General features: G+C 32.8%; 1 protein-coding gene across 1 annotated transcript in view; it reads left to right on the top strand.

Annotated features, from left to right (window-relative positions):
• The window catches only part of LOC140436428 (protein snakeskin-like), a 33,789-nt gene extending 19,353 nt beyond the window's left edge, over positions 1 to 14,436 (top strand). Inside the window, exons 2-3 of the mRNA XM_072525248.1 lie at positions 9,127 to 9,247; positions 13,692 to 14,436. Coding sequence (XP_072381349.1) covers positions 9,127 to 9,247; positions 13,692 to 13,912 — 342 coding nt within the window. The 3' untranslated portion in view covers positions 13,913 to 14,436. The remainder of the gene's footprint in view (positions 1 to 9,126; positions 9,248 to 13,691) is intronic.
• The last annotated feature ends 1,669 nt before the right edge of the window (positions 14,437 to 16,105 follow it).

Below are 16,105 nucleotides of genomic sequence, written 5' to 3'. Positions count from 1 at the left end.
TGCGCCATCTTCCGCTGTTGAAAGACGCGCGTGGTTTTGGATCATGAATAAGTTTGAGGTTCATGTTTTTAGCCCAATTTTCTAGTTCTTCGCCATTGGAGTCTGTTTCGTTATACCTCCATGCGATACTGTGATAGTTAAAGTCACCCAGTATGAGTTTTATTTGCTGCGATTGAAAGTTATCCGGTTCCTCAAAAACAAAGTCAGCGTTTGGCGGTTTGTAAACCTATAGAACATGTAAAGAAGTTTACATGCCTGGGCACAAGTGGACAGTGTGCAGAGATTCTAACTCGATGTAAAAAACTTAACGTACCAAGTACCGTTTCGAAGTAAGTATGTTTGTTGTTTTCCATAAAATCGTTGTCCTCTTTTTCGAGTTTTTAATTAAAGAACACTAACAAAACGCCACAAAAAAAGTGATACTAAAGTATTATGCAAGAAAAAAAAATTATTTTCTATGTAAAATTATATATAAAGTTTTTATTTAAAGTAAAAGTGCAATACACATTTCTATATTATCACATTCCACTCTGTACACCGCATTTTACAAGCTTCCGACAGTATCGTCCTAGTTTTCAAGTACAGACATTATTTAATGTTATTTCATTTCTATTTTTGTCGGGTTTTATAAGTGTCGTATTGTGGGTGCAAATGGATTAACAAATAGGTTAATTTGAATAATCATTACTTTTATTTCCTGTTCTTTATAAGGACTCATTTTGCACGCACGAATTCTTTTGTTGTGAAGAACGCCAGGAGGTTTTTGATCATAAGATAAGTTACTCTTGACAATGCCCTATGCGACACGTCATAGTAAAAATAAAAGTTGCTATCTACAATTGCTACCTAAAATATTTTAATTTATTCCATGTAATAATCAAATAGGGTTAATTTAGTTGGCTACTCTCATTAGACCTAATGCCTTTGGTAAATTTTCTCTTTTATTACGCGTAATATTTGATTGATCGGATTGTCATTGGTAGCGAAATGCTGGTAAATAGCTGGTAAATATATGTAAAGGAAAACAGAACACTCTTTTTGTTTATCGTTAATTTATGTAATTTTGGTTTTAATAGTTTGTTACGCCACTGTCAAAATACATAAAGTATTTTTTTTCTAGTTAATAGCTTTAGGTAATAATTTCTTTTTTTAAAGTGGAGCTTTTGACAGTGACTCTTGTCTTGTCTGACAATTTTTTAAGTTAATAAATATTGTAAAGACAGAACAAAAACTACGACGATGGAAAGAGTACATCGAGGAATTATTTCATGACCAGAGAGAAGCTAGTACATCTGTAGATAGCCAAACGGGAGATGTAGGCCCAGAGATAACTAAATCAGAGGTTAGTCAGGCATTAAAATCAATGAAAACCAATAAATCTGCTGGTCCAGATGAATTACCAAGCGAGCTATTAAAGTTGGTGAACGAGAAAAACCTAGACATCATAGTAGAACTGTTCAACGCTATCTATACTACGGGAATCATCCCTAGAGAAATGTTAACATCAGCATTTGTGTGTTTGCCAAAGAAAGTGAATGCCAAAGAGTGCAGTGACTATCGAACCATAAGCTTAATGTCACATACCTTGAAAATTCTGGTTGAAAATTATCCATGCCAGAATTCACACTAAACTGGAGCTGGATATTAGTGACACACAATATGGGTTCCGCAATGGTATGGGTACCAGAGAGGCACTATTCTCCTTCAACGTGCTGAAGCAGAGATGTTTGGATGTTAACCGTCCTCTTTACGTATGTTTTATAGACTATGCTAAACTTGCTAAACACCTTATATATATATATATATATATATATATATATATATATATATATATATATATATATATATATATATACAAGAAATACTGGATATTATTGACTGTCGATATAAACAAACAACACAGTTTATTATATATATATATATATATATATATATATATATATATATATATATATATATATATAGTTAGAAATTACATTAAAAATCCATCAATAAGAGCTTGTAATAACAAAATTATTCAATAAACTTACAAAATAGAGTGTATGTACCTTTATCACAGGTACTCAATTTGTAATTTACTTATTGTTAAATAAAAAAATGCCACCGCTAACCGACAATCTAACAAAATGCCACTCTACTCTTTCAAAATATTAAATTTCAGTAGGAAAACAAATATTCTACTATATATCTAGTTTAAGCCAAAGTGGAATATTTGTATAATTTATAGCAAACATATTTGTCCGAACATCCTAGTAAATTCCATTTCTCATAGAGAATTACAATTTGTGTATATTCATTTGATGTAAAAACATTATCATTAAACACTTAATTTAGTTAGAATGGTCGTGTCCTAGATTTCTGCTAATGATGTGATTTCCTTAAATATGGGTTAACTAATAGAGGGTCAATGACTCGTAGACATATGCATATACACGTAAAGGTATGTGTGACTTAAATACTGATAATAACTTTTACTACATAAAGTATAGATATTCCCTATTTCGAACAAAAAACCCGTTTTTTTGTGGAATTTTGTTACTGGTCCTTAATTAAAAATTTAACATATATATTTTAACTCTTTTAATTTCAAAACAGGAAAGATGCAACTACGACCAAGACAAGCAACGCGAGGAAGAGGACAACGATTTTATGGGAATCGGGAAACCTTGAATCGGTACTTAGAACGTAAAGTCTTAAACACAAGAAAGCAGAAAATAACTAAAGAACTTGTAGGGAAAAATATGTTTACTACAAGAAACGAAGAAAAAAAGAAAGGGTCAAATTATGCTGGATGACTTTTTGATGATCTACAGTGGTGTTGCAGAAGAAATAAACCTTTAGATCCAAAGAGGAAGTCTGTTAGTACACTTTACGACTCTGTTGTTATTCGGCTTATATGATCGTTCCATTCTACTTTTCTATTTCTTACCCAGTCCTTGATGTTCTCCACCTTACATCTACGTCGTATATCTGTACTTATAGCTCTGTCCAATCTTTCTATGTGTTTTTATCTCTGCCGTTTCTAATAACCTGGTCTGGTTAGGGCCCCATTATTGGTCTGATGACTCTTTTCTAAATTCTCCCAGTTCTGTTTGGAGCTTTCCGTAGCTAGATAATGTGATGCCTAAATATTTAAACCCCGTCACTTGTTCTATTATCTGATTTTCCAGTTACAATTTACATCTCAGTAATTTTGCTGTTATAACCGTGTATTTTGTTTTTTTTTGGGGAAATGAACACGTTAAATTTTCTGGCAGTTATATTAATTTGGTGCAGCATACGTTGTAAATCATCTTCACTTTGATATAATAGTATTGCATCGTCTGCATGGCAGATTATTTTTTTTAAGTTGTTTTTCTCCCATTTAGTATCATTTTTTAGTTTTTACTGTTTTTATTATTTCATCCAGAATCAGTATGAAAAATAAAGGACTCAGAGAATCTCCCTGTCTCATCCCTTTGCCAGCTTCAATAGGGTCAGTTAGTTCTTCTTCTACTTTTACTGTATTGTTTAGTAGATATTTTCGATAGTTTTGATTATTCCTAGAGGCTTGTGTACAATAAGTGGATAACGTCCAATAATTTGACCTGATCAAATGCCTTCTTTAAATGGTCTACGAAACATAGATATGCTGGTTTGTTGTATTCTAATGATTTTTCTTGCACTTGCTTCATTATAAATATAGCGTTGATGCATGATCTTCCCGACCTGAAACCTTGTTGTTCTTCTGGTAGTGTTATACTAAAAAAAATGTATATCTGAAAGAATAAATAGTATCAAAATCAAACTGTATGTCAAACCTCAATGTGATAGCAATTATACATGCATCTGAGAACAACAGAGATACCAATACAAGATAAAACTTCTATGTATACTTTCAGAGTGTAATAATCGGAACCCCACAAGACGAATGTATAATCATTCTAAATGCAACTGTTGGCGATGACATAGCGATATAATGGAAATATCAGAAATCAAAACAGAGACTGTCTGACGGATCTTTTCAGCATAAATGAATTACGTATTGATGCTACCTTTTTCCCTCATAAAGAACAATACCAATACAATTTGTATTGAGCCTTATCGTTTTCAACCTTAAGCAGTTGCACCTTCTCGTCTTCAGCCTCATAGAATCTGAAATTTAAATTTTCTGTCAGTCCAGTGTGCCCCTTAAGTTGTGTCCTGTTAGGAGACCTACAATAATTCGTAGATCAATGTTATTCATATCTAGTAGGTCTTTAGATCTATTCTTTGAATGTACCGTTCGCGTCATAAAAAACTGGTACAACTCTTATAACCGAAAATCGTGTTTTTCAAGTTGTGTAAGTTGATCTTGTCACATATGACATTCCAATTTCTAGGTCACGTTGCCATTTCAAAGAAAATATTGTCAAATCAGCTAAAAGGAGGGTTGTGCGACAGACACATTATAAAATTACAGTAGATGCATTCCAATGTTCCCTGTGCCAATACCCTACGTTTAAAGATCCTTTAAACATTTTGAGCATTAACTCAACCCTCTCTCTGGTTATTAAATTTATTAGATACGGTTTTTTGTTGTTAATGATAATAATAATACCTATATAAAAACTAAACATTTTTGAACGTTCTTTTATTTAGATTTAGTGCAATTCCGTTATCTGTGATGGCAACAACTAAAATTGATTCACGAACCATTGTGTCAAGTCTGAACACAGGTTTACATTAGGAAAAAAAAGTGTACCAGTTTTATATGACGGGAAGTGTACATGTTTTATATCGTTCTTGCTTCTTGCTATTATAACGACAGGTTCTGGGTCTATAAATTTTTCTTTTGCCCCTCCCCAGGCAAGTAGATCCAGTCTTTTGTTCTCTTCAATACCAGTATGTCGAAGCACCCGAAATAAACTTACTTTTTTTACTTTTTTTGATCTGAATCAGATTATGAAGATAGTTCCAAACTAATTTGGAATCAATTCGGATTGGATTCCATACCCCATGATTTCCTACATTTCTTTCGACATGTCCAAAGGGAAAGTTTCGCTTTCTTGGATAGGCAGAGGTATAAACTTGTTTAATACTATCCTGAAGGAAACTTACAACTAAAGTTTTACCAGAACTGATAAATTAATACAGCAATTTACTGAGAAATCAATAGAGTACAATACTAAACCAGCATTTCTGTGTCTGATTGACTTGAAAAATTCATACAAAAATTCGACAAAGTACGACTCAAAGATGTATTTTATCTTCTATACAGTAGAGAAGTTACCTTATATATCATAAAAACTATTGAAAACATCTACCAAAATAACTACTGGTTTAATAGAAATAAGCCACATTTAAAGTTTAAAATAATTTTATTGACGTTTCAATTTCCACTTTAGAAATCGTTCTCAAAATACAAACAATAATGTTTGTATTTTAAGAGCGATTTCCGAAGTGGAAATTGAAACGTCAATAGACTTATTTTTAAGTTTAACTGTTGTTCAGCCATCTTCTCGATGTCTCATCATTCGGAATTTGAAAAAAAAAACCAATTGGTAAGATGTGTTCTCAAAACATTTAAATTGTCTCTAAAAGTTAAGAACATGGGTGTATTCAGATTGGGATATACCTACTCTGAAAAATGTCATTTTAGACCCGGCAACAAATCCCAGTTTTCGTCTTAAATAATATCATTTAGTATGTCAATAAGAAATGCTTCATGCAGTCATTTCAAATAAACAAATATATTAATTTATCTATTTATTTATATAGATAAAATATTGTAATTAATTATTCCCGACAATATCATTAAATAACTCTTGACTTCACTTGATGTATAGCATATTTGAGATGTATAACAAAAACATTTTAAATCTAAATGATGCATCTGTAGGTATTATTGAATATTGATTGCATTATAAAATAATGAAATAAATGCATTCCAATAAAAACAATAATTTGGTAAATTATATGATAAAAAAATATGTCACTATCATATAATGAATAAGCTAAATAAATATTAGGTAATGTTTTATGATATTTCTGAAAACGATTGTTAAAAAATTAGGTATACAAATTGATACGTAATAAAAACAATAACAAGATCAATTATATGAGGATTAAGATTATCAAGATTAGATAGAACCAACACGATGCCGATGGAGAAAATTGGCCAGGCATTCGCAATTGTTGTAAATAAATCCGGATTTAAAAACGCCACAATACTATTCTATCCATATATAACCTATTATTATCTACTCTTCTTTGTCTTATTTTTTTCCTTTATAATCAGTTCTGATACTTCTATCTTTGAAACATTTCTTCACCAGGTGGAGAAATATACGTATTTGGGTCATGAAATAAGAATCAGCAGGGATAATCAAACATGCGAAATCCAAAGAGGAATTATTACTTCAGCGTGGCTAGCCTTTGGAAAACTTTGGAAAAAGAAAAGTATTTGACCAATGCGTATTACTGGTCATGACTTATGGGGCGGAAACTATGACTCTAACTAAGACTACTGTTTCGAAATTGAGAGCCCTATGCTGGGAATGACGTTGAAGGACCGAATAAGAAACGAAGATTTGCGAAAAAAGACAGACAAACGTAGTAGAGGAAGACCACCTACACATTGGGCTTGTTTCTATTTCTTATATACGCCACAGCTCGAGCGCCCGTCCTGTCATAGTAGCTACATTAACGATTAAAAAACAATGTTTTAAAATTAATTGAGTCCAAAATACACTGAGGTGCAAAATTAACCGAACACTCAGATTTTTTTTTGTTAACGTTTTTTTCTTGTTTGAACCTGTTTAGATGTTTTGTGCGAACAACAACAATTTGACACATACATTTTGTTATTAATGTAAAATAGTAGCTTAGTATTAATTTAAGGTTATTATGGTACTGTACCTGATTATAAGTTCAGCTGTAGGTTTTTGTAATGTCTTCTATTTAAAACTTGCAATAAAAAAATTATGACACCAGAAGTAGCACAAGCTGTAGCTTTACAGGATGATGGACGGAGCATTCGTTACATCGCAAATGCCTTAGGAATTTTCTTGAAGTATAGTGTTTAATGCAAAAGATTTCGGGAAACAGGACAATACAGACGGAGGCCAGGTCAAGGTAGACGAAGAACCACAAGTCAAGTTGAAGATCGCTTTCTTAGGTTACAAGCGTTACGCGATCGTACATTATCAGCACCAGTACTTGTTCAACGATTAAATGATGTCCATAGAAACACAGTTTCCGTTTATACCGTTCGAAGAAGCTTAAATGAATATGGATTAAGGCCCAGATTACCTGTCACTGTCACAGGACCTCTATTAACAGCAGATCATCGGAGGCAACGTTTAAACTTTGCTCGTGAACATCTTAATTGGGGTGTTGACGATTGGAGTGCTGTGCTTCTCACGGATAAATCAAGATTTAACAGATACTTATCAGATGGACGGCCTAGGATATGGAGAAGAGCTGGTGAACGTTATCAGCAATTTTGTTTTACTCCGAGAGTTAAATTTGGTGGAGGTGGTATAATGGTGTGGGCAGGCATTTCCCCAGAGGCTCATAAAGAACTTGTTACAATTCAAGGGGGCAATTTGAACGCTCAACGGTATATTCAGCAATGTTTTTAAGATCATGTAGTGCCATTTGCCCCATTTGTTGGAGAAAACTTTTGTCTGATGCAAGATAATGCTCGTCCGCACATCGCAAGAATAACACGAGATTACTTGGATGAAGTTGGGATTCGTTTCTTACCATGGCCCCCAAGAAGTGCAGACTTAAATCCAATAGACTATGTATGGGATATTCTGAGACGACGTATTCGACATAACCATGGTGAGTTTGAAATCATGAATGATTTGGAGCAAGCAGTTTTTGACGAACGGGACTTTCAAGCAGACTTCAAGCAGACGTTGCTGCTTTAATCCGAAGTATGCCTGATCGAATGAGAGCCGTAATTAGGGCACATGGAGGTAATACATTCTACTAAATATCGTTTTCCAAAAAAAATGTTTGTATTAAAAAAAATAATAATTTTTGTTTCTTTGCAGATTTTCAAATTTTTTGAATTGTTTATTGTTTTTTCTGTGACATTTATGAGAATAAATTTGACTTTTCAATTTTGTTTATTATTAAATACTCAAATGGGAACACCTCAATCTTTTTTAAACTCAAGTTTTTAGGAAAAATCTGAGTATCCGGTTAATTTTGCATCCCAGTGTACTTACCAGGAAATGATAGAACACGGTTTAAACTTAAATTTAGGTCCTTAGTGAATTTAAAAAACCTATTTTATTCAAAATAATTCAAAAAAATCGGTTGCCTGTAAAGTCGGTTTTACGGGCGAAGATTTTACGTGACAACGTCTTTTTCTCGGTGGAATATTTATTGATATGAATATTATTAAATTGCACAATAGGAACAAGGAATTGAATGAAAATAAGAATTGCACAAATTTTAACTATAGAAATATATTTTGTTTACTAAAACATTGTACATGTAAACTTAAACCTAACTAATTTCTATTTGAGTGATTTTGTTGAGGATAGGACGATGATAGGAGAAATATGAAATGAAAGGAAGTGTTTCTGCTGTAATGTGTCTTGAACGCCAAGAACGCTCGAGAAAGACAGAGACACAAGCACGCACCGATTCAACGCGCCTAATTCTCTAGTGCTGCGCGCGCAGCGGACCGATCATGTTTGATTGGGAGAGAGACGCAAGGCATTCGCCGGTCCGGCGGGCCTCTCTCTCGTTCGGTGACTCATCGTAACAGACGTGAGCGGGCGTTACACTTTTTCATGAATGACTCCGAGCCACAACCTAATTTAAGACGTTGTCACGTCAAAATAAAAAAAAATTGTCTGGGCCGAAAAAATTGGTTAAAAAAAAATTGTTTAGAAAAATTTGAACAACTTTTCGCCTGAGCGAGCTCTTGAACCTTATTCTGCGGTATCTCATGAAAGTGATTATGCAAAAAAATCCCATGGGAAGATTTTTCCGAACGAACCCGAACTTTTTGCCATGTCTGTAGATAAATAAATACATATTTTATTTTAGTTTTAATTTTTTAAAGAAAAATGCTATCTACTCTTATTTTAATTATGTATATTTTTTTGCACATTTAAATTAATCTTTAATGTTTTTTTCCAGGCCATTGCTATCGCATGTATTGGTCTTCACTACAAAAGCAAAACCAATGACTTAGACACCGACACTCTATCATCAGCAGCCTTTGGTGGATATGTTATTATTTTAATAGGAGGATTTGCTGGTAATTTTTTTAATGTTCTTATATTAGTTCATAGTGGAACCGTTACTCCTTATATAAGTTCGCTTTTACATAATTGTTACGTAAACAAATATCAAGATATTTTACTTTACTTTCCATTTTATTTGTACAATTTAAAATAACAGAACAATTAACAACACGAATTAATAAAATTATAAAACACAATAAAATACCAGAAGATTGGAGAACGAGCCAACTAATTCTACTATTCAAAAAAGGAGATAAAAAACTGCCAGAAAACTACAGAGGTATAAACTTGTTAAATACTACGCTAAAACTTACAACTAAAATTTTACAAGTGCTAATAAATCAGAGGATAAGTTTAGGAGATGAACAACAGGGTTTTCGTAGTGGAAAATCCTATACAGATGCAATATTCGTTATAAAGCAAATTACTGAGAAATCACTAGATTATAGTAGTCCATCATTTCTGTGTCTGATTGACCTAAAGAAAGTGTTTGACAACGTAAGACTCAAAGATGTAATCCATCTTTTGTATGATAAAGAAGTTCCCCTAAATATTATAAAAACTATCGAAAACATCTACCAAAACAACAAAATAGAAGTCAGAATAGATGGACAACTTACAGAACCTATAGAAATAGGCAGCGGAGTAAGACAAGGGAATTTATTGAGCCCAATGCTCTTCAATTTAATCATGGATGCCATCATCAAAAGCGTTAACACAGGAAGAGGATACAGAATGGGAAACAAAGAAATAAAAATACTCAGTTACGCAGACGACGCAATATTGATAGCCTAAGGTGAAGATAGTCTGCAAATTATGGTCCACAGATGTAACATCAGAGTAAAAGAATTTAATATGACAATCTCATCTCAGAAAACTAAAACAATAGCAGTCAGCAAAGAACCAACAAGATGTAAAATAGAAATTGATGGCATTAGTATTGAACAAGTCATGGAAATACAATACCTGGGAATTACACTCACTGTCTAGCTAGGGAGACCTGGACAAAGAAGTGATAGATCGAGTACAAAAAGCAAATAGACTGACAGGATGCCTTAATAACACTGTATGGCGAAAAAACACATTAACACTGAGATGAAGTCAAGAATTTATAAAGCCACTGTAAAACCAATAATGACATATGCCTCAGAAACAAGACACTAAACAGCCACAACGCAAAGGCTACTGGAAACGGCAGAGATGAGAGTACTGAGAAGAATTACGGGAAATACGCTGAAAGATCGAAAGAGAAGTAAAGACATTGAACAAATGAATGGATACAAAGTAGAAAAAAAAGAATGGAATAATCACGTAAGCAGAATGGAGGAGACAATGTCGTCAAAATAAACAAGAGATAAGTCACCAATCGACAAAAGAAGTATCAGACGACCGCGCAAAAGATGGAGTGACAACCTTCCATAGATGTATTAATCCGCCAATGAACAAGTAGAATTGCTTATAAAGAGGAAGAAGAAGAAGAATTTAAAATGAAAGGTCACCACAACAATTCGGAGATCCCTGTCATCACATTTAATTTCGTAAAGTATTTGTATCAGCTTAGGATTGGACTCGATCAAGAGCTTTTTCATAATCGATGAATCAAGTAAAGAAATCCTTTCTTTGATCTCTACATGTTTGCAGGAGTTGTAAATTTCTTTTCAACATACAAGACCTAAATGGCAATGACAATTTTTACACTCATACAATTTTCTCTCCTAGGAAAAGAGACGTTTAAATGCGATCTAGAATAGACACAAAAACAATATAAAGTAAAAACAGTTGTAAAGATAATCGAAGCAAAATTTATGAATACTCGTGAAGATTTTTTTTCTTTGCCACTTCATGGAGAAACAATGGTCATACTGTGGTCATTGTTTGTAAATTTCGTCTTGGCAAATTTAATTTTTTGGTATATTAAAGTATAATCTAAATATATGTCAAATGTACCTACCTATGGTAAAAAATTTCCATACTAATCATTCGAATTTTAATGTAAATAAAGATAAAAACGGAAAACTAGATCTTGTTCAATGCCGCAAATTTTGACAGAGGATTTATTATTATTATTATCTACTGACTCAATGTTTATTTTTAACTAGATATAAATATATAATATAGATACAACCTTCATAAGAAAAATTGTGCATTCTGTAACTGTTAATAAATTTCTAAATTAGGTATCAACCTCGACCCAGTCTCTCGACTTTTATTACCCTATAATTAGCTTACAGCATTTTCATTTTTAGTATAGTACAATTCAAAATATTTATACGAGTTTCACACTTTCGGCAAACATCAAAACATATGCTACGCAAATACTTTCAAGCGACTTTATCAGGTATATATTTTAGCTAAATTAATTCATAACTAAATTTCTAGTATTCACCCTAAAGAATTTGTGGTATGCTATGAGCGATGAGCATGTAAAGCCGAAACAAGTCGATTGGAATTCGGTCTATTATAGATGACTTTGCAGTTTGGGTTTACACTTGTTAAAATTAAAATATTCTTCCTTCCCATTTTACAGTTCTTTTTTGGATATTCCTGCCGGAGGAACTTTGTTACAGCAAGGTAAGGAAGATCTTAGGAAGTACCCTATAGCATGAGTTCTCATTTTTTGTTATTTTTGTATTCATACGTCAATGTGAATCGTTTAAATCGTTTAAGCACAATTAAAAGGGACTTTTAAAAGTACTACCATTTATCAATTGTGACCAACATCTTTTTTTTCATTTTTTTTATATGTAGGCGTTAAAGCCTGTTTCTTCTTCAATATTAGCCTCCTAAATTGTTTAAATTATCGCACCATCTTTTTCTTGGTCTGCCAATACTTCTTCGTCCATTTGGTGACTCATCTCACGCTATTCTATGCTATCCTCTGCCATTCTACTAATGTTTGTCACCCATCCATTTATGTTTTCTACATTGCATGCTCTTCTTTTGTTTTCGCTTCTCTCCCTATCCAACAGACTTTGCCCTGATATTCGTTGAAGTATTTTCATCTCTGTTGTTTCTAGTAGTCGTCTCGTTTTAGATGTGCCAGATCTTGTCTCCGCGGTGTATGTTAATATAGGTCTAATTGCTGCTTTATAGGTTCTTGTTTTTGTGTTGTGTCTTAGGTGTTTGTTTTTCCAGATTGTGTTATTAAGAGATCCCACTGCTTTACTTGCTTTTAAGCTTCTTCAATATCTCCGTAACTAGTTATATCTATTCTCAGATACCTAAACCTTGCTTCCTGCTTTATTAATTCTCCCATCAATTTTGATTTTAGATCGTAGTGGATATTTAGATGTTGTCACACATTTGGTTTTTGTGCTGATATTATCATATTGTTTTTTTTTTGACTATTATATTTAAGTTGTGTGTTAATCTTTGGAGCTCGTCTTCTGTCTTGGCGATTAATGCGGTGTCGTCTGCATAGTTAGTTTTCCATTTATCTTTGCCTGTATTCGACTATGGAAGTAGATGTTTTCGATGGTTTGTATTATATTGCTTGGTATGCTTCTTTTATACGGTAGGTGTAAGACGTCTTCGACTTGGATGCGATCGAAAGTTTTTGTCAGGTCTATAAAAGATAGATATGCTGGTTTATTGTACTCGATGGCCTTTTCTGTGATTTGTTTTAGTACAAATACGGCGTCTACGCAGGATCTTCCGGAATTAAATTCTTGTTGTTCATCTGATAAAGTTGTTAGATTATTGATTTTGATGTTTAAAACTTTTGTGGTAACCTTAAGTGGGGTGTTCAGTAGGTTTATACCTCTATAATTGTTGAAGTCTTCTTTCTTTCCTTTCTTGAATATTGGTATCATTATGCTGTTTCTCCAAGCGTCTGGTATCTTGCTGTGCAATATTAGTTTTTGTAAAGGTTCTGTCATCTCTAGGATTATACTTTTTTCTCCGTGTTTTAGAAGCTCGTTATTTATTTCGTCTGGTCCAGGTCCTGAAGTTTATGGCTATCTTCACTTCACCAAGATAAAGGAAATTATTAGGAAGCATACTTTCAGCCGCCAACACTTTGTAACAAACAACACATTGAGGAATTTCATATTTTCAATATTGGTCCTCATATTTTCTAGATTTCTTCCGTTTACACCAAAGATACTGCTCTCTGAACATTACTGCTCTCGCCTGAGTCTCCACTTCGTTTTCTTTTTTTTTTTAATATTAACCATAGTCAATATCAAAATTAAACAAAGCAAAGTCTTGGCACTGAACGACCGAACAAGTGTGACAGTAGTGAACGTGGGAGGGGGGCGATATATGTCAACATGCGCACGGCGCTCATTTGAATCGGTTGCATCGACGAGCGACTCACCTGGGCTGAGACAATGCCTCGACGCATAGTCTGGGAAATCCTGATATACTATGTATAACAAATCTATAAACGTTTATTTCAGTTAAAACCAAACCCTTGAACTGTCTATATTTATTTTATTGACATACGTTTTGTTTTAGGTTACCTTATGAGTACTCCATTTAACAAAAGAATCGACATCTTCTTCTCTCTGGTCGGCTGCGCTCTTTTCGTAGCCGCTGGTGCACTGAATATTAAAATTTACGACAAATACGGAAAATCAGAATGGAGAGACTTCGGTCTAGCCAAAGCTTCATTGGCTATTGTCAACGGAGCTCTATTCCTTTTGGACTCCCTTCTAACGTGGAGAGGCGATTTCTAAACTATTTTTTTTTTAATATAAACGAACATACCAACAGATAAGTTAGCGTTTTGTTAAAGCTACCTCGATTTTTGACTAAATATGAAGCAGAGTGTTAAATATTTAATAGGTACTCCCTTAGTCCTAAAGTATGATATAAATTAGGTCTTTTATCTCTTTTTCCACAAATATGATGAATATTTACAGTTTTAATGATTTTATTTGTAATATAATCAAGAATTCACATCAAATACAGTTATACAAACAGCAATAATATAGCAGTATTTCAAGGAAAACAGTGATGTGTTTCACTTAATAGCTTCTCTAAAACATATATATCGTGTCATCGTAAAACATCATAGAGTGTTCATGGTAATAGTCCGTTTTATCTAAATTTTGGGTTGTAAATTTGACGAATCTTCTACGAGTTACCTATTTTTGTAAACGGCAAAGAATGCAGCACTACAAATATATTGGTACGACTTTCTAGATTTAATGCATTCAGTCCATTTTTTACACCTCTTCTAATGCATGTGATGCAGAAAGAAACACAAAAGATCATTTCTGAACTCTTTTAAACGAACCTAAAACATAGGTCCTTAAGCATAACGTTCGTAAAGGTCTACTGGTACTATTTTATGAGCAGTAGCAAAATCCTTACTACAGGAATTGATTGTGCATTAAAAATCCAACTGGTCGAGCTAATTTGGATCAGCATTACAACGTAATTGGTTTGTCGATTATACACAGTGAAGTTAAAGTAATTGGATAGAACTGAAAACACATGGATTTAGTAATTTACAATCTGTAGACTCAGTTTAAATCGAAATCTTTTACTATAAAATCAGACCAATGGGCTTTTCTTTCATTACATCTGTAACATTCTTGTTAATTCTACGTTTTTGAAGACATTTATATCATATTTTCGGACGGGGGAGGTACCGATTATGCATTTTATATTTGGATCTTTAATGTTAATCATTTATCAATGTTATTTCGTTGTACGATAAGTTTACGTTGTAAAAAAGTTTTTTTATTTTTTAATTCAGTATTCGTGAATTGCTCTATTTGTTTCTAAAAGTTAGTACTATTTAATATACGTGTAAGGCTTTCATTGTCATTTTCTCGTAGTTGCGAAGGAGCTTATGTTTAGGCAGCGTTCATAGTTTAAGCATAACACACTGTTTACATCTGATAGATACATTTATATTTTACGCGAATATTATGGTACCGTTCAAAATCTGTTCAAAAGAGGAAACAAAAACATTGAACTATATTTTTATAATCGTATATGGTAAAAAATACATAAGATATGAAACATTTTTGCATTTAAAGACCACAAAATTTTTTATTAACCGTTGATATTATATTTTTGTAATGATATAGTTTTTATACTAAAATATATTTTTTTGATACTCTTATATGTTTATATTTAATGTTAAAAAGCTGTCGCAATGTTGTAATGTTAGTGTATAAGCTTTAAATTATTGACCAATAAATACATATTCGAATTAAATTTAGTCTTTTAATTGTATACCTTTACACTAGACTGTAAATCAAGAGAAACTCATCCAAAATACGAAATAGATGATATTTTTACGGAGAGAAAAACAAAGGAAAATCAACTCTGAAGACCTAAAATAGCTGAATAAAAGAATATCTAAAAAAAAGGAAAGCCGTAAGAAAATTCAATACAGAAATTATAAGAAAAGCCATAAAAAGAAATCTAAATATGTGCTGCAAAGGAGAAAGCTGTCAAACGGAAAAAAAAGAGATTTTTAAACTATATAAAAGACAACCAAGGTTTCCCAACAACAAATAGGGAACAAGGGCTGAAAAGAATAACTAGAATATTTTTACACTGAACTATAATATACAAGAAGTGGACAAATACGGGAGAGTCAAGAGCATCTGCGAAAAGAATAATCAAGCAAGGATCAGAGCTTATGCCGGATATAACACAAGAAGAAATCAGAAGCTCGTTAGAAGAAATGAAAAACACCAAAGCGCCCCGGGCAAAAGTGGCGTGGTGATAGAGGCTGTAAAACTCGGAGGAGACACACTATTAAAACGGATTCAAGACTTGATGGATTTAATCTATATCTTGAAAGTAGAATAATCCCATCCCAGTGAAAACCAATATAAAATGTAATTTTTAATACAGTCAAATTTTGGTTTAATCCCATATAAATAATATTTGTTTTTATTTATCTT

This window comes from Diabrotica undecimpunctata, chromosome 3 (genome assembly GCF_040954645.1).
Source record: "Diabrotica undecimpunctata isolate CICGRU chromosome 3, icDiaUnde3, whole genome shotgun sequence".
NCBI lineage: Eukaryota > Metazoa > Arthropoda > Insecta > Coleoptera > Chrysomelidae > Diabrotica > Diabrotica undecimpunctata.
This window is presented reverse-complemented; position numbering and strand designations above follow the sequence as displayed.